Consider the following 19,393-nt stretch of genomic DNA (forward strand, 5'->3'; position numbering starts at 1 on the left):
ATCATGCAAGACTTAATTTCTTGTTGCAGAAATTTTTTAAGCGAATCGTCAATGGGGGCAGGTGAGCTAGCAGTGGCGTCATCAGAATCCACGTCAGACATGGTGTGTTGATGAAAGACTATTAACAGGTAAGATAATAATCAAATCCCCCTTTTACTCCTCTTTTTTTTTTTTTTTTTAATTAAAAGGTAATTATTTTATAGGTAAAGGGGTATAATTATGGTGAACAGCATAATCAAAATGAAGTAATGGGAGAAGTTAAAGTTTAAGGCTACAGCAGAGTATTGATGAAATGAAGGGAAGTATTTATTAAGTATATAAGGAAAGCGTGTTTAGAAATATTCCTAGATGAGTCAGGGAGACGAGCGCAGTGGTCGTAGGTCCCCGGCGGCTGAAGCAGAGCAACTGACAAGCTAAATCAGTCGTGCTCGAGCTCAGCCGCCGGAGGAAAGGAAAGTGGCTTGGCAGGGAAGGCACGCAACGCGGGTGTCGCGAGCGTGCTTTCCTCTAATCCAAAAGGTAGGAAATGGAGTGAAATCGCAGGCGCGCCTCTGCTGAATGAAGCGGAGATCTGCGTTTAAGGCGGCGGAAAGAGAGAAGGACGGTCAGAAAGACGGTATGAAGGGAAGCGCGGTCGCGCGTTTTATAGGGAAGAAGGGGGGTGGACAACCATAAATTGGAAGTCCATTAGTAGGGAGGGTGGGATGGGAAGTCTGCGCCACCCACCACCATTAAGATCTGTGCTGAGACACGGAGTTAAAGGAAAAACATGTCGAGGTTGCCAGAAAAACGCTGAAAACAGGTTTAAAACGCTGAAAATAGGTTCAAATAGGCATAAAAGTACCTGGGTTGAAAGGGTAGTACAATACAATGAAAATAAAGCGACATAGAGATATAGAGTAAAACAAAATACAAGTCTAGGCTTAAAAACAAGGAGCAAGTAATAGTAGTGACTTATCTGCTGGCGAGCCGCTTTTAAAAGAGGCAGATCATCTCCTAGATACATCCTTTGTTATGACTCTAGAACTTTATCCTTTGTGATGTAGTGCGGCTGTGTGAGTTGCTATTAAAGGATAAATGCATAATGTCAGCCTCCGGTCTTGTAATGAAATCATTACATTAAACTTAAAGCTCTTGCGTTGTGCAGGCCATTTTCTATCAATGCAAAAAGCTAATATAATACATGTTGTAGGACAAACCTGTATCATCTGTATCATTTCATATTGAAAGACAAATGAAAGTACTGCCCTTACGTAACCTGACTTATTTAGGTTTTTGGTTTTAGGTTAAACGGTTCCAGTGCTCTTTCGAAGGGTGTCCTCGAACATATAGCACCGCTGGGAATCTGCGTACCCACCAGAAGACTCATAGAGGAGAGTATACATTTGTCTGCAATCAACTGGGATGTGGCAAGGCCTTTCTTACATCATATAGTCTCAAAATTCATGTTCGAGTCCACACAAAGGAAAAACCATTTGAATGTGATGTCCATGGGTGCGAGAAAGCATTTAATACTTTATATCGGTAAGTTTGTTAAGAAGAATATATTTGCTCCCAATTTTATAATTAAAGTATTAATTACATGGCCATTCATTAAGCTTCGTTTTTAAAGACATCTCTTTCGTAAGAGTTCAAAGTGATCTAACCAATTTTCGGAACTTTTTCTGGGCTTTTCCTCCGTGCATACCTGAAAATAATGTTATCCATGTTGTTCAGTTGTACATCATACCTAGATGTCCACTCCTACGCTTCTTCAGTGTAGTCACAAGTTTATGTACAGGGGTATGTATAAAAAAAAAAATCTTTGACATTCAGTATAAATCACAAGTTACAAAACAGTCTATTTTAGTTTCATTTGGACCAGGTACTAATGGATTTAATTTTATTAGTGTCCTTCCGCTGATCGTGCTGTGATTCAGGATCATTTTTTTTTTCTTCATTTTTCTGTCCATCATTACTACTTCCATGCCAAACCTTAGGCTTGCTTTTAACTTTCGTCCTATAGGTTTGTTTTTTGTTGCCTTAAATTGTTTTGGAATTCAGCGCTTCCTTTTATGGGTACAAACAAATGTCACGGACTATTAAAGCCGTTTGTGACTTTGTTTTACAGTTCAACGCTTCCTTTTAAGACAACAAACATATGGCATGAAATATTAAAACAGTCCATGTGACTGCATGTGTTTGTAGGCTGCGCCTCTTCTCTGCGCATAAAGTATGTGTGTTTAAGCACACACTAGTCTGAAATCGGACTCCCATAGTCTTTCCAGACAAGCAGTACAGTCACATGCCGCAGCCCAGGCTGCCACTAAGCAACATAAACATTTTGGACACATCTATGCCTTTTCAAACACAAAGTATGCGACTTTTTAAAGAGTGCTTCAATTTTAGGCAGTGCTGCAGTTGATCCATTTCTCCCTAAAACCTGTACACAATCTCCTTTGTATTCCATCTTTTCTTTAAGCATACAACGTATGTTTCTGTTTAAAGCGCTTCAGTTTTGTGCAGCGCAGCAACTACTCCATTTCTCCTTAAAAACTGTGCCTAAGTCCTCATTCACATGTATTCCACCAAAAGTGCTTTTCACTCCACTCCAATCTACTCGACTCTACCAATCTCCACCCAATATACCCCACTACTCTCCAGTCTACCTAATGTACCCTACTCCATTCCAATCTACCCCACCCAAATCTCTCCCATTCCAATGTACCACAATCTAATTCACTCCAATTTACTCCAATGTACCCCAGTTTTCAAAACAAATCCACCCGAATCTATCCCATTCCTCTCCAGTCTACCCCAATGTACTCCACTCCACTCTACCCCAATCTACACCACTGCACCCCAATCTACCTGACTCCACTCCAGTCTACCCCACTGCAGCCCAGTCTACCCTACCCCACTCCAGTGTACCCACACTGCCCCAATCCAGTCCACCCCAATCAGCTCCACTCCACCCCAATCCTCTCCACTCCTCTATCCCACTCTACACCACCCCACCCTATTCTACCCCACCCAACCTCACTCCAGTGTACACCACTCCGCTCCAATCAAATCCACCCTAATTTGCTCCACTCCACTTCTTTGAACCCCAATCTGCCCCACTTCAATCTACCCCACTATCCAACTCCAGTCCGTTCCACCCCACTCTACTACAATCTGTCCCATTCCAGTCTACCTCACTCCACTCCCATCTACTTCACTCCATTCTTATCTACCCACTCCACTCTAATCTACGGTTCTCCATTCCAAACTACCCCACTTCACACTAGTCTACCCCATTCTAACCCCTCCAGTCTACCCCACTCCAGTCCACCCCACACCAACCTACCCTAGTCTAGACAACTCCTCTCCAAACTATCCAACTCCTTTCCAATCTACCCCACTCCACTCTATTTTACCCAACTCAAATCTACCCCACTCCACCCAAATCTACCCCACATCACTCTACACCAATCTACCCCTCCAGACTACCTCAAGCTACCTGCTCCAGTCCATCCTACTCTGCTCTGCCACACTTCACACCACTAGCCTTTAGCCGTATGGAACAGCTGGCACACTTTTGTACAACATTGCTAAAACACATAGCCAAAACCAATGGCTCTTGCATAGGTGAGATCTATTGACTTTGCCAATACTTGTTCTTCATTTTAGCGTCAATGAGGGGGTTCAACAGACCCTTGTGTTGTGAATTTTAACTTAGCAGTCGCTAAATAACTTTTTACAACTGAGCTTTTTGCAGTCAACTTGAAAATATCCTTGAACATCTGTGAGGAGGGGGGGTTTTGGTGAGGGCAAGAATGGGTCAGCAGTCTGGCGGTTTTGGCGGGATAGGCATTTATCGCAAAGCAACCAGGACTGTCAAATCAAATCGTTGGGCAAAAGCACACAAAACAACAAAATAAACGTCTGGGTCTTCCCGTTCTTCCGGACTTGAGTGGAGTCGGTCCTATTAGACTTGCGACTTGGTTCCGGGCATCAGATCATGAAAAAAAGAGAGAAAACAATCCGAGGGTTACTGACACGTCCCAGGGTTATTCGACGGAATGAGAGGGAAAAGGGGAAGTGAGGAGTCACCAGGGCCCTACACCAAACACATACAGTGTGTTGTTTATGCTCTATTCAAAACGGTGCGAGAGTAAGCAGAGGTGTACCGTGCCGGGACCTCCCTCAGACCTCCCCTATCCTTTCCCACCCTGTGAGGTAAAAAGCCCCTTTAAGCGGCCCGTACCTTGTCCAGCCACACTTCCCCGGAAGTGCGGCAGGGCGGCTCGCGGTGTCGGTGGCCTCCGGGTGTACTCCTGGTCCCCTCGTCTGCTTCTCTTCCTGGACTCTCATCTGCTTCTCGTCCTCGTTTCCCGTCTGCTTCTTGTCCTGGCTTCTCCTCTGCTTCTCCGGCTTTCGCGCTTTGCAGTTCCGGCTGGGCTTCCTTATCCGCCCCTTCCGGCATTGATTGGTCGGAAGCTCAAGACGCCAGGCAAGTTGACTCCACCTCCGCTCGGGACATCCATGCAGCATTAAAGGGGCCGTAGGGATCCTGAGGACGGGGCGGAAAGGAACAATAGTTAAGTTCCCCGCCCCGTTCACAAACGTCACCAGGGGCACCGTGACACATCCCACCCCTGGGATTTCCACGTTCGGGGGAAATAGGGAAGCGGGATAGAAAGTCAACATTCCCCTGATCAGCCCCCTTCCGGTGGCGAACCTCAATTTGATAAGGCTGCAGGGCCAAGAACCAACGCAGGATACGCTCATTATGTCCCCGGTTGCGCTGGAGCCAAGTGAGAGGAGCATGATCCGTGAACAAAATGAAGGGCCGTCCCTCTAGATAGTACCTGAGTTTTTCCACCCCCCATCGCACTGCAAGACACTCCTTTTCAATGGTAGAATAGGCTTGTTCACGGGGGAATAGTTTTCTGCTGATGAACAAGACTGGTCTCTCATGCCCTTCCTCGTCCAATTGTGACAGAACAGCGCCGATTCCTACCCCTGAGGCATCGGTCTGTAAATGAAAGGGTTTACTGAAGTCCGGAGAAATCAGCACAGGGGAGGAGGTGATAGCGTTCTGTAAGGCCCGAAAGGCTGAGATTTCCTTCGGGGAGGGAACGGGCAATTTAGCAGACGATTGGGATTTACGTAGGAGGTCGGTTAGAGGTTCTGCCAGGTCTGCGAAATGCTGGATAAACCTACGATAATACCCTACCAATCCCAAAAAGGCCCTCAGTTCTCTTTTAGTGGTAGGGTAGGGTACAGCTTTTATTGCTTCCACTTTCTTGGTTTGGGGTTGAATCATACCTTTTCCTAGGACATAACCAAGGTAATTGACTGTCTCATAGGCGACCCTGGATTTTTTTGCATTGATGTGGAGATGTGCACTGTTTAGGCTGGACAGAATATTGTCCAGGTGAGTGAGGTGGTCTTCCCACGTCTTGCTAAAGATGACAATATCGTCGAGGTAAGCTGATGCGTACTTCAGGTGGGGGGCAAACAGAGTGTCCATGGCCCTCTGGAAGGTAGCTGGCGCTCCATGCAACCCAAATGGGAGGACGGTAAAATGGTAATGGCCAGATGGTGTGGAAAAGGCGGTCTTTTCCCTATCTGGAGGGGCTAATGGGATTTGCCAATACCCCTTGGTGAGGTCAATGGTGGTGATATATCTGGCCTCGCCAAGGCGTTCCAACAGCTCATCTACCCTGGGGAGAGGGTTTGCATCCTGTTTAGATACCCGGTTAACAGCTCGGAAGTCTATGCAAAACCGGATGCTGCCATCCGGTTTCGGCACAAGAACCACCGGTGAACACCAGTTGCTATGCGACGGGACGATTATGCCCGAGTGTAGCATGTTATCTACCTCGTTCTGGAAGGCCGGGCGTCTAGCCTCTGGGATTCGATATGGTTTTTGTTTTACCACAATACCAGGGGGTGTAGGAATGGTGTGTTCTGCTAGGTGGGTTCTGCCTGGGTGGTCGGAGAACACTCCCTTGTGGCGAAGGAGTAGAGAGACAGCCTCTTCCTTTTGTTTCGGGGTGAGATCTTGATTGATGGGGGTATCATGTACAGTATGAAGAGGGGAAGAAACCGTGGCAACCGTAGGGACTGGTTGAGGGGGTGTACCTAGCCAGTTTTTCAAGAGATTTATGTGGTACATTTGTTTTTTCCGTCCAGACAACTGCATTAGATAGGTGGTACGACCTATCCTTTTGAGGACCTTGAAGGGTCCCTGCCATTCTTTCCTTAGTTTGTGAGTGGAGCTGGGTAACATTATCAGGGCCCGGTCCCCTACGTTCAGTTCCCTCCATTTTTTCCCTCGATCATAGAAGGTCTTTTGCTTGGCCTGAGCAATGGCCAGATAGATGATCATGAGCAAGGGTCCTTAGTTTGTGGAGGTGGGTTTGTAATTGACGTGTATAGTCCAAGAGTGCTTCCGCTTCTTGCACACCCTCCTTTTCCCAACTGTCTTTAGGAATCTCCAACAGAGTTCTGGGTTTGCGGCAAAAGAGCAGCTCGAATGGTGAGGTACCTAAACTAGCTTGGGTTTGGCTGCGTAATGCAAAGAGGGCTAGTGGGAGGAGCTGATCCCAGTTCTTCCCATCCCCAGACAGAAGTTTTTTTAAGGTGAGCTTTAGGGAGCCGTTGTATCGCTCAACCAAGCTATCTGTCTGTGGATGGTAGACAGATGTCTTTATATGTTTTATTCTCAGTTGAGTACACACCTGTTTCATAAGACGGGATACGAAAGGGGTCCCTTGATCGGTAACGATCTCCCTGGGAAATCCCATTCGGGAAAACACTTCCACTAACCTTTGTGCTATAGCAGAAGAGGTGGCCAGCCGAAGGGGAAAGGTGTCCGGATATCGGGTGGCGTAATCCACCAACACCAGAACATATTGGTGTCCCCTTCCTGACTTGGGCAATGGACCGATGAGGTCCATTCCGATTCGGTCAAACGGAGTACCTATAATGGGTAATGGATGCAATGGAACAGGGGGAGGTATGTAAGGATTACGTTTCTGGCATATCCTCCACTCTTGACAATATTTTTGTATCTGGGCATAAACTCCTGGCCAGAAGAAATGTTTAAGTATGGCCTGTCCCGTCTTTTCAGCCCCAGAATGTCCGGCCAGCAGGTGGGCATGAGCGAAAAAGAGAATTTGCTCCCTAAAACTTATGGGTACTAGCAGCTGAGGGGTCGCATCGGCTTTAGCCAGTCTGTAGAGCAAACCGTTCTTCTCGATAAATGTGGGATAAACCCGGGTAAGGGGATCTTGGTCTTCACGGGCTTTACTCCATGCATTAGTGAGGCTGGCATCGTTTAACAGAGCCGTGTGAAAATGGGTATCTCTTGCCCAAGGCTCTGGCAGAAGGAGATTGTCGTAAGTTGTCCCCAGGGGCTGTAGAGCGTCTAACAGAAGAGAATGAAAGGAGGGATTGTCGGTCCCTATGATGACAGATTCTGGGAGATCAGACAAGACACCTACCCTCACCTCAGTCCCCTTCCCTGACTCACTATAGAGAGTGACTTTGGCTAAGGGATATTCTCTAACGTCCCCGTGAACGCATCGTATGTGTACTGTCTGGCCTTGTATGAGGTCGGACTGCTTGACCAATGCCTGTTTCACTACTGAGTGTTTACACCCTGAATCAAGTAGGGCTTTTATAGGGACACCATTAACAGTTAGACTTACATAGAAGGTCGTTCCGGTTTCTTGTGCAAAGAGGATGGAGCGGGGGGCATAGCTCACGCCCATGGGCTCATCTTCCTACTCTTTTTTCTTTCGGCAATAACGCGCTATGTGGCCCCATTCCCCGCAGTCGTAGCACTGGGGACCTGAATTGATTGGAAGATCTGTTCTAGGGAAACGGGGGCGTATAGCTTCTGGTACCCCTTTTACTGGCTTCTTTTCCGGTTTTGCAGGAGGGACGCTTTTGGAGGATTTCCCCGGTTCTCTGCCATAAGGTCGACCTTGTGCCCTGGCATAAGACGTGGCCATTTCTATAGCATGTTCGAGTGTGAGACCCGCATGTTGCTTCAGCCAACGCTGAGTGCCATAAGGTAGAGCCTCGAGAAATTGTTCGAGATAAATCTTTTGCATGACGGCGTCAATATTGGCTTCGTGAGGTTTAAGCCAAAGGTCAGCCGCTTCCTTTAGTTTGTAGAACAAAGTCTTGGGCAGATCCCCCGGGGCTCCTCGTTCCTGGCGAAACCTTAGCCGGTGGGTTTCCTCATCCACTCCTAAGCGGTCTAAGATGTATTGCTTAACAACAGCGTATGCACAGGTTCCATCCCTATTCACCATTTGGTATGCTGCTTGTGCCTCTCCAGTCAAGAGAGGGGCAAGGTAAAATGGCCATCTGTCTCCCGGCCATGCACTCGCCCTAGCCGCCCTTTCGAAATTCAAAAAGAAAGCTAAGGGCTCATCACCCGGAGCATATTTTTGCAAAGGAACCACTGTTCCCGGGGGAGGGGCGGTTGGTCTTCCTTGTCCCAAAACCATCAGGAGCTGAGTCTGTCCTTCGGCCAGCCTAAGTAAACTTTCAGATTGGTTTTGAATTGCCTGAGTGAAAGTTGTTCGATCTGCCTCCGCTTGCGTGGAGGTTTGTCCGATAGCCCACTCTAGTTTTTCTTGTCCCTCCTTCATCTGTTGAATGATGGTTTCTATCCTGTATCGGACGGTGGTTCACTCCCACAACTCCTGGCTGGCTCGCCACTTGTGAGGAGGGGGGGTTTTGGTGAGGGCAAGAATGGGTCAGCAGTCTGGCGTTTTTGGCGGGATAGACATTTATTGCAAAGCAACCAGGACTGTCAAATCAAATCGTTGGGCAAAAGCACACAAAACAACAAAATAAACGTCTGGGTCTTCCCGTTAGACTTGCGACTTGGTTCCGGGCATCAGATCATGAAAAAAAAGAGAGAAAACAATCCGAGGGTTACTGACACGTCCCAGGGTTATTCGACGGAATGAGAGGGAAAAGGGGAAGTGAGGAGTCCCCAGGGCCCTACACCAAACTCATACGGTGTGTTGTTTATGCTCTATTCAAAACGGTGCGAGAGTAAGCAGAAGTGTACCGTGCCGGGACCCTCCCTCAAACCTCCCCTATCCTATCGCACCCTGTGAGGTAAAAAGCCCCTTTAAACGGCCCCGTACCTTGTCCAGCCACACTTCCCCAGAAGGGCGGCTCGCGGTGTCGGTGGCCTCCGGGCGTACTCCTGGTCCCCTCGTCTGCTTCTCTTCCTGGACTCTCATCTGCTTCTCGTCCTCATTTCCCGTCTGCTTCTCGTCCTCGTTTCCCGTCTGCTTCTCGTCCTGGCTTCTCCTCTGCTTCTCCGGCTTTCGCGCTTTGCAGTTCCGGCTGGGCTTCCTTATCCGCCCCTTCCGGCATTGATTGGTCGGAAGCGCATGACGTCAGGCAAGTTGACTCCACCTCCGCTCGGGACATCCATGCAGCATTAAAGTGGCCGTAGGGATCCTGAGGACGGGGCGGAAAGGAACAATAGTTAAGTTCCCGCCCCGTTCACAAACGTCACCAGGGGCACCGTGACAACATCTTTCGACTTGTTCCCAAAAATATCTGCCTACACCTAATATATATTATATATTTATATATATATATATATATATATATATATATATATATTAGCAGCTTGTCCCGACCTTGTCCGGCAGCAACAGGCTTCCCCGCCCGCCCGACATGGGTCCAGCAGGAAAGCGCTGCCCAAGAGGAACAAGCACCGTTGACAACGATTAAACACCTAACCGCACTAATATGGAAAATGAAAGCGGAAGGAGCAGCTGGCCCAAATGGAATGCCGAACGCCTTATTCAAATATGACACCGACTTCTGGGCAAAATACTTGACTCCACTATTTAATTATATTCACAAAGAAAAAAAGATCCCACCATCCTGGCAAGGAAACATCTTCCACCCAATTCATAAAAGTGGATGTAGAATGGAACCCGGGAATTACAGATTAATAGCCTTAATTGACGTGGAGGCTAAGCTTTTCTCATCCTGTATATTGTCCTTACTTCAACTTTGGATAAAAGACAATAATATAATACCTAAATTCCAAACCGGTTTCAGGGAAGGTATGGGCTGCTTAACCAACTTGTCAGCACTGTCGTTACTAATCGAAGGAGCAGGGAAAAGAAAGACTGGACTAATAGCCTGCTACATAGACCTGAAAGCCGCCTTCGACCGAGTCCCTAGAAAACGCCTATGGAAAAAACTGGATCTTTGGGGTCTACCGCCGGCATTAATGGAAACAATAATGGCACCATATAGCGGAACATGGTCAAAAATAAAACTGGGAGACGGAAGAAGAATATCTGCAGAATTAAATATAACTAATGGCCTCAAACAGGGCTGCGTGCTCTCCCCAAGCCTTTTTAATATATATCTGGCCGACCTAAAAGACCATCTACAGAATGCAAACGGACATCCGCCAAAATTAGCCAACGAAAGTATTCAGTTTCTCCAATATGCCGACGACATAGTAGTCTTAAGTCAAACGCCAATAGGCCTTCAAAGAATAATATCAGAATTAACAGATTACTTTGAGAGAGAAGGCCTAGAACTAAACATCAAAAAAACAAAAGTGGTGAGACTAGCGGGCAATAGTAGAAGATGTTTTAAATGGTACACAAAAGGCAGACAAATCGAGGAAACAACTGCTTATAAATATCTGGGAGTTACAATAAGTAAAAACTTTCAGACCAAAAAAGAATCATCACCGCTAAAGCACAATCACTGAGCTTTGCGTACAAAGTTCTCCAAGATAAACTGCAATGTCCATCATACGACCACCTGTTAAAGGTAATGGCAGCCCAAGTCTTACCATCACTCTCATACGGACTGGAAATATGGCATGGAAAAGAAGCAGCCATTTTAAATACTCTCCAGACAAAAATATACAAATCGTGTTCCATCTATACAAAGGATCAGCCCCGGCCCAAATAAGACTAGAATTTGGGTTACAAAATCAAATATACCAACGGAAAGCTGCTCTAGTAAAATGGTGCTGGAAACTAAGATCGGCGGAAATGGGCTCTTTAAACAACTTATGTTGGCAAGAAATTAAAAAACAATATGACCGACATGAAGCCAACTCATGGGGCAATGATCTGCGAGCATCACTAGAAACCCTCAAAATAGAGGAGATCTGGAAGAAACCACTGATAGAATCATCTTTCAAAAAGATTTGCAAACTAAATGCAAAAGCCTTATCTTTGGTAGAAGATAAAAAGACTTTGGCCAAGCGACGCCATGCATGGACCGTTTTAAATTCATACTAACAATTATAACCTCAAGCCTACCTCATAGCGCACTTCCGGCTATCTTTAAAAACAAAATTCATGGCCCTCAGAATGGGAGACCACTGCTCCAAAGACTTGATCCCATCATGGAAAGGCACGCATCAGGGACGAAGTTGTAGGTTATGTGACTACCACAGTGAGACCTTGTGTCACCTCCTGTGCACATGTGAATCTTCCATAGAAAAAAGGAAGAACTTATTGAAACCTATTTTTAATATGCTACAGATCCGTACCTGTAGGCAAGCTGTGACCAGCTGGATGGGAGCAGGTTCAAACATTCTAATATGCCGTGGGGTAAAATTCATGAACTCTGTAGAGAATTTGCTCCAAAAATAGAAACAGACCACAGATAAGGCCTGGGAGGAAGTATTTAATTAATGAATGCTAAAACAAATTTTAACCACATGAACTTTTAACCTGTCGTTATTTTAATAGAATTTTTGTACATGTATGCTTTATGGTTGTGATAAACCAAATAAAGTAAATTTTTGACTGACTGACTGACTGGGTCCCCTTACCTCAGCCGCCGCTCCTCCCGCCTGTCCGCTGCTCCTCATGTCACCACTCCTCCCCCGCGCCATGTCCGCCGCTCCCTTACCTCAGTTGCCGCTCCTCCAGCCTGTCCGCTGCTCGCACCGCCGCTGGCCTGTCCACTGCTCGTCACGTCACCGCTCCTCCCCGCGCCATGTCCGCTGCTCCTAGTCGCGCTCCTGGACGCCGCTCCTCCCCGCGCTCCTGACGTGAGCACGCACGTCGCAGCCGGCGCTACGTCGGAGGGACTACTTTTATTTTCACTGTAAATGTTTTAAATAACGTTTTTTTATTTTTATTTATATAGCCTATAACCATCTACACACCCTGACGATTCCAACAGTGTATCGGGTGTGTGGATTGGCGCTGTGGTTCCCGAGTTTACCCGCCTCAAAGGCTGAAAGTTCTTCCTTTTATTGTAGTAGTATAGATAGGAATCTGAGCCTAACAATAACGTCACTGTAACCTTTAGTTTTTCAGTGAATATGTGTATATATGTGTGTATGTATGTATATGCTGGTCTCCTATTTTGTTGGATATATATATATATATATATATATCCATTACCTACTGGCGGTTGCCAGTAGGTAGTTATAGTTAGGATTGTTTTCCATAGGGAATCCGCAACATTCTATTGGGAATAACTTTGGCGCCGATTTAGGGATCTGCCTGTAATTTTCCTTAAATTTGCCTCGCTGCGCTCCGCTCCTTCCCTGAAAGTTTGGGGGGGGGGATTCGTCAAGCGGGGGCCGAGATAAAAGGGGGGTTCCAAAACGTGTTTTCCCCATGTTAATTTCCATAGGGCGGTTGGACTCACTTTTAGCCCGAACGGCTGAATGGATTTCCACCAAACTTGGCAAAATTGTAGGGACTGGTAGCCCGGTGTGCCTTTGCTATGTCTCAAGGTATGTGTTCCAGTGGATTTTGAGTAATTTAGGTTCCAAAAAATATATATATCTATAAGCGCCCCACGGTACGCGCACCGGGGCACGCTCCAGCGCGCTACGCGAGTTCACGAAAGCTGATTGGCTCTCGGGTGTCTGTCAACATTCCAAACAGTCCGGAGCGGCCGCCATCTTGTGTCTCGGTAGGATCGAGACACAAGCGGTGGCAAAAACAAAGGGGGAAATGACCAAAAGGGGGCAGGATAGACCTCCCCCTAATCCCCTAGGTTTGATGTGGGGGCCATAAAAGCGCATAGGGGAGCGCCCGGTACGCGCACCGCGGAGCCTACCAGGGAGCGTACCATGGGGAAAAAGAACAATCGAGTTTTTAAAAAATGTAGCATTTTTTTTATAAATTGGAGGTAGTTCTAAAAAGAACTGGTTTTTTATTCTTTTTGTTGTTTTATGTTTTTTTATTGTTTTTTGGAATTTTTTGTACTTTTTTTTGGCTTTTATGAACAATTTTATATTTTTTTTGTAATTTTTATGGGGACAAACAAAAAACAGGGAATTGTAAATGGCTCAACTGGAGCAAAAAAAAACAGGAAAAAATTAAGGTTTCTTTTTACAGTTGTGGTTGTCTCCAGCACGGTTGATGAGTTTAATACTTTGCTCTCCATAGCATATTGTAGTCCCGCAAAATTTGCAAACTATTTTGAAATCTCCAAACTGGGGTTGGATGTTTGGGACCATCTCCCTTGTCTCTGGACCCGATGGAGTGGGTTGTTTGTTTACTTTGGGAGGTGCTGGGAGAAGATTGGAGAGGGTTTCTGGTCAGTTCTCTGACCTCTGCCGCAGCATAGTTGTTTGGGTGCCGGCGTTGCATGTGGCAAATCATAGTGTTGTTGCCAGAAGAATACTTTTTGGCAGGGTTCCCCCTCGAAAGTACAGTGCCACAGATCAGACAAGTAACCTTTGGCGCATTAACTTTCTTTAGGCCCCTTGGGATTTTAAAAAACTCCCAGACAATGTGCTCCTTTGGCTTATAGGGGGTAGTATCTTCAGGCAGGAACCGCCTCTCCTCCTCCTCCTCCTCCTCCTCCTCCTCCTCCTCCTCCTCTTCTTCTACACCACTGTGGTGTTGTGGTGATCCTTGTGGTGGTGGTGGTGGTGGTTGAGATGCTCCTGCTGCTGCTGCTACTGTAGCCATTTCTCAGTACAAATAGGTACAAATAGGTCTGCAAGCAGGTCTTCCTCAGTCAAATTACAAAGTGAGAATGAGGAAAAAAGGTGGGGGCTTTCATCATTTGGAAAACAAAACTGTCCTGAACCAATGAAAAGTGTTATTTCCAGGTCACATGACCCGACGCGCTTACGCTATGCGCACCCGGGGCGCTTACGTAGCGCGATAGTATGCGCTAGGGTGCTTCCGGGTGCGCTTACGCCGTGCGCATCATGCGGACGCGGCTACGCGATACGTCACAATTATGTTTCCATTCGCGGCAATAGCGCAAATGGGACGCTCACCGGTACGCAAACCGGGGCGCGCCGCAAGACTGCGCTTTCCGGTGAGCACACCGGTACGCGCACCGGGAGCGCTCCAGGGCAAAAAAAAAAAAATATATATATAACACAACACTAGCACTTTATTGTTACACGGTCATATACACAGCAATATTACATCCAGTCGCGGTAGTGTAGACATGGCATGATGACAACACCATAACTGGGTACACTAGATGGATAATTGTTGTACCATAAAAATTTCCATTTGCACAATTTTTTATCATAATATTTATTCAATGTAAATTATGATTTGACCCTAATTTTTGTATATATATATATATGGTCTTATTACTACAGAATTTTTAACATATTTGTATGTTATTTATTTATTTATTGCAATGGAGTGAACGTATTGCAACACCACATCAATGTGTATATATATGCCTGTACCAGTTTGTTTTTATCATTATCATGCTGCTAAATCTACTTTTGCACAAGCGACTAATTGCATTTATGCTGCTATATTTTGTTTGTTGTGAATAGAACATATTGTAACGTGCTTTATACACAAAATATGCTGAAAACTCATGACAACGGTAAAAAAAGCTGCCAAATGTTGGTTATTTTTCACTTTACACGGGTAGTCTATTTTCTATGTTCATAGTCATAACACGTGGTGAACTCACAATGAAAAAAACAAAAAAACTTGAGTGGGTGCTCTATTTAAAGTGATGACAACTGCATTTCCGTTATGTGATCAAGGGCAGTTCCTGCCCGAAACGCGTCATGCCTGCTGAAAATTGCAAGAATGGATAATAAAAGCACGTTTTAAACTCTCACGAAGTTGCATGGTGGTCCTTCCTGTCTGTGGTCTTAAGCGACGAGCAGAATTGTACCTGATATATATATATATATATATACATATAAAAAATAGTATTACATAAATATACAATATAGGATTCATTATAAAAAATATTATATTTGATAGAAATAGAAATTTGCTATCAAAAAACCTTTGAAATTCACTGAAAAAAACATAGGTTTGAGGCCCTATATATAGTTAGGAATTAGCATTTAAAAAACCTATGAAATTCACTGAAAAAACCATAGGTTTCACACCAGTTATAGTTAGGAATTAGCATTTAAAAAACCTATTAAATTCACTGAAAAAACATAGGTTTGACACCAGTTATAGTTAGCTAGAAATTTTACTGACATAAAACCATTGGAATTCCCACGTTTACTATATACTTGTGCCCTGCCATGCTCTGCTTATGACCTCGCATATTACATCATTCATGACGTTCTTTGAGCTAATTTATGACATCACTGATGATAACATCTCAAATTGCATCATCAATGACATCATCCAAGTTTTTTTTTGTACAGGTTACTCTATAAATGCGTTAAGCATTAGAGCTGTGAAAGTAAGCGCAAACAAAGATATCATTAGAGATGCCATATATAATGTCATAGAACATGGCATAAGTGATTTAATAAGCAGTGCATGGCAGAGCCTCAAGTTCTAGTTAGCTCTGCTAACTATAACTGGTGAATGTCTGTGGGTTTTTGAGTTCCAAACTACAATGTTACTTTAACCTTTGTTTTTTTTCAGTGAATATATATGTATATAATATATATATATTTTTTTTAGGGTTGTATGTAGCGCGAACAAGACTCTTACGAGTATCAGAGCGCTTTAAAAGACAAATGTAAGAAAGAAACAAGATGTAGCAAAACAAGAAATAGGTGAAACAGCGGTACATAGCTTATACATGTACAGTCCGCTATCTTGAAAGATCAAATGACAGCTATTGAGCACAGAGACATAGATAGGTGTAATATACAGAAAACTAGCAAAACGGCCAAATTTCATGTGAATTGAGCCATCGTTATAAAGGCATATTTGTGGATAAGGCATGCATTGTAAATGCATACCTTTTTAACATTAGACAACCCTCTACATGTAATACAGCATTGTTTTATGTCTTGATAGTAAAGTGGTCTGTATAGCAATTTTCTGAGGCTCAAGCCTCACGTGTGTAATTACATGGAGGATCATTGTTGAGCAACAGAGATAAACCAATTAATCTTTCATCCCTTGTCACTGTTACTTGTACCTTAGTCATCATTTCTATTTGAAAATATCAATTTTTCCTTCCCTTTTTAGGTCTAGCCTAGGCAGCACATGTGTTGTCTCTTCAAGTATCAACTCTGTCCGCTTCAAGCAAGCCCATCATTTTTTATTCGTTCTTTGGTGTGCCGTTGAGAAACCCTTGCTTTTCAATGGTGCATTGGTTTTATTTGTCGCTTCTTGTGTTTTGTTCCTCCCTCCCATGTAGACTGGCCCTATTACATGTAGTCGTTCCCTTCTGTCTATTTCTGTTACTTTTGACGCACTATTTCTTTTTTATCTCGCCTCTTTTTTTCTGGAATGTTCTGAAATGCTTGCTTTCCAGTGTTGCGAGCCGTCTTCCAACCCACTCCTGATTCACAGTTTGAGCCGCCCGTACCCCCTGCCCCATCGAGCTTTCTGCACAAGCGCTCACGACAGAGGACAAAGGTTACACAGTTTTTATTTCGCTGTAGGTTTGGAACAAATGCATAATCAGAGCTATAGACTTCTCTCAAACAATTGACATCACAACATGTTAATTCAATAAGAGTTTAGGAAGTATTGCTGTGGTGATAATACACAGCTACTTCTTTGTAAACACGGTTTTGGGCTCACGAATTATAGGGCGCCAATTTAGAACTGAAACGTTTGCTTTCTGGTGTTGCGTGCCGTTAAACAAACCCCTCCTCATTTGCAGCTTGACCCATCCCCTGCCTCATCGCTGCTTAAAGTGACAAAGGACAAATGTTTCTGAAACTGCACATTTCCCACAATATAAACATAAAAAAAGTTTCATGCAGAGTAAATTAAGAAATTCCAGTCCCGTTTTAGTACTGTCTCAATTTAATAGGCAAAATAATTAGAGAAAAATAATAGTGGATGGTTAGGGACAGCGAGTTATGAAATGCCTACCTACACCTTCACTCAGAGTAAAATCACTAAACAATCTTTTTGTAAAAAAAAAGAAAGAAAATAACATTAAGTATTTATCACACATGATATAAAATAGATCATTTATCACACATAGTTACACATACTGCTCAGATGAATCATTGCAAAATAATAGAGAACTCAGAATATTACCACCATAAATAGGAAATTCCTAATGGCTCAATCTGTAGCATAGAGTTAACATGAGGTTAAACACATTCACAAGGTAGACATTAATGTAAACATGAAAATTGTGTTTGACTTCCTTGAAATAATATCATGACAGATCACAGCAGTTCATTCTTGGGTGTGAAAGAAACAAACTAAATGGTATGAAATCACAGAGAAGATTATTTTGTAAATAACGTCATAAAAATGTCTGTTGTCATGGGGCAGTTATGATAATCGAAACAAAGCCACCCTTCTTCAAGAGGTATGTCTGGAGGGCCAAGGAGGAGTGTCAATGATAATAAAGCTCCAGTCAACTGGAGGTCTTAACCGAATCCAATGTCTACCGTAACAGAGACAAAAACTGTGTGAATGGTACTGGTCCTTTGAATAAATATTTATTGAGGACTTCAAGGAAAGAAATGGAATGCTTCCTTTGCAGCTGCTCGATGGTGGCTGAGTCACAGTGGATGTCTAATAAATAAATAAATGGGCCATTACTTCACCAAATCAAAATACCAAAATTCATTTGGCAGCAACCTGACTTTCGTACTAGGTGTAGCCTTGCTTGTGTTAGGCTGTTGTCTCTCCATTCTCTGACCTTGACAAAGCATGTCATACTACACTTGTCAGTGGAGGAGATGTATAGGCAAAACAAACTATGTATTGTGGCCACTTAGTGGATGGATAAGGCGCTTGAACTTCTCAACTTGTAGGTAACCTATTACATTTCAAAATTAAAAGTCTAAAATGAATGATTTCCAGCATGAAGTTGGAAGGGATAAATGCAGAGCACATTTGTGAACTGCATCTCAAAGAGTTCATAGCGCAGATTGAGGCCAAATTTAAATCCAATGGTTCAACCTTTCTATAAATATCACTTACAGGGTCAAGCCTGGTACCCCTGCCAGTCTTATTCAGGATAACTCACCTCAGGTGATGGATCTTTGTCCCCGTATTTTGATCCAGGAGCCAATTCATCATCACAAGTAAATTTATAATATCAAATCTGCGTAGGGTTTTGAGTTAACAAGAAGATTGACGCTCTCAACAGTAAGCGGTGAAGTGAAAGTGTACAGACTAGATACGGTGCTTCCAGGTCAGGGGAAACCCAAACAACCCCTGAAACATGTGCACACAGGCCCACCCTGTGAATTTCAAACCAGTCCTGGGCACACCTTTAGATAAGTATTGCGAATGTCAATCAATAAAATTCGTATTATGAATAAGAATAATAACAGGGTCGACACTAGTGAATGCTTTTTCGAAATGTATTGGCGACTTGCTTCAAACAGTAACATCAAAGGAAAACCAGCTGACACGTTTTTCGTCACTCGGGTAGTCACCTGTGACTCTTCAGGGCTGTGGATAACATAATAGGTATAGTAAAGTGCATAATAAACAGGGCAAGTAGACCAACGGACATTTATGCTCAAATCTGTGTGGTGATGCTAAGAAAAACACCTCTGTATATGTGGAAACCCTATAGGAATTGTGAAAAGGACAATGAAATCTGTGACTCCACAAAAAACTGGAAGAAACCTTATGTGGTGCGAGTGTATAGACAAAAATAAACGGTATATCATCAATGGAATGAGTAACAGCAGAAAGGTGACTCTCTGTACCACGTAACGTAGTCCAATACAGATAGCGGCGAGGGTGGAGTGACATGTGAGTTTGTGAAAAGGAAGTGACATAAAATGAACAATGTGAATAGAAGAAACGAAAACTGTACAAAATGTCTAATTCAGAATATTTTCTTCGGAAGGACCACCGTTCAAATAAAGTAACGAAATGTGGATTTACAGGTAAATAAGTATCAAAGTATTCTGGAACAGATAGCTAAATCATACGTAAAGAGACAACTAAATCAGTCAGGAAAAACAGGTAGGGAGAGGACACGTAGAAAACAGGAGAAAGCTCACAAGGCACGAGGCCTAACTGAG

At 44.1% G+C, this 19,393-nt stretch overlaps 1 protein-coding gene across 1 annotated transcript in view; it reads left to right on the forward strand.

Moving 5' to 3' along the window:
• The window catches only part of MTF1 (metal regulatory transcription factor 1), a 190,808-nt gene that overhangs the window by 41,314 nt on the left and 130,101 nt on the right, over nucleotides 1–19,393 (forward strand). The window contains exon 2 of the mRNA XM_086956444.1: nucleotides 1,286–1,524. Within this exon, the coding sequence (XP_086812570.1) occupies nucleotides 1,286–1,524 (239 nt within the window). The remainder of the gene's footprint in view (nucleotides 1–1,285; nucleotides 1,525–19,393) is intronic.

The sequence above is a fragment of the Lissotriton vulgaris genome, chromosome 2_1 (assembly GCF_964263255.1).
Source record: "Lissotriton vulgaris chromosome 2_1, aLisVul1.2, whole genome shotgun sequence".
NCBI classification, from domain to species: domain Eukaryota; kingdom Metazoa; phylum Chordata; class Amphibia; order Caudata; family Salamandridae; genus Lissotriton; species Lissotriton vulgaris.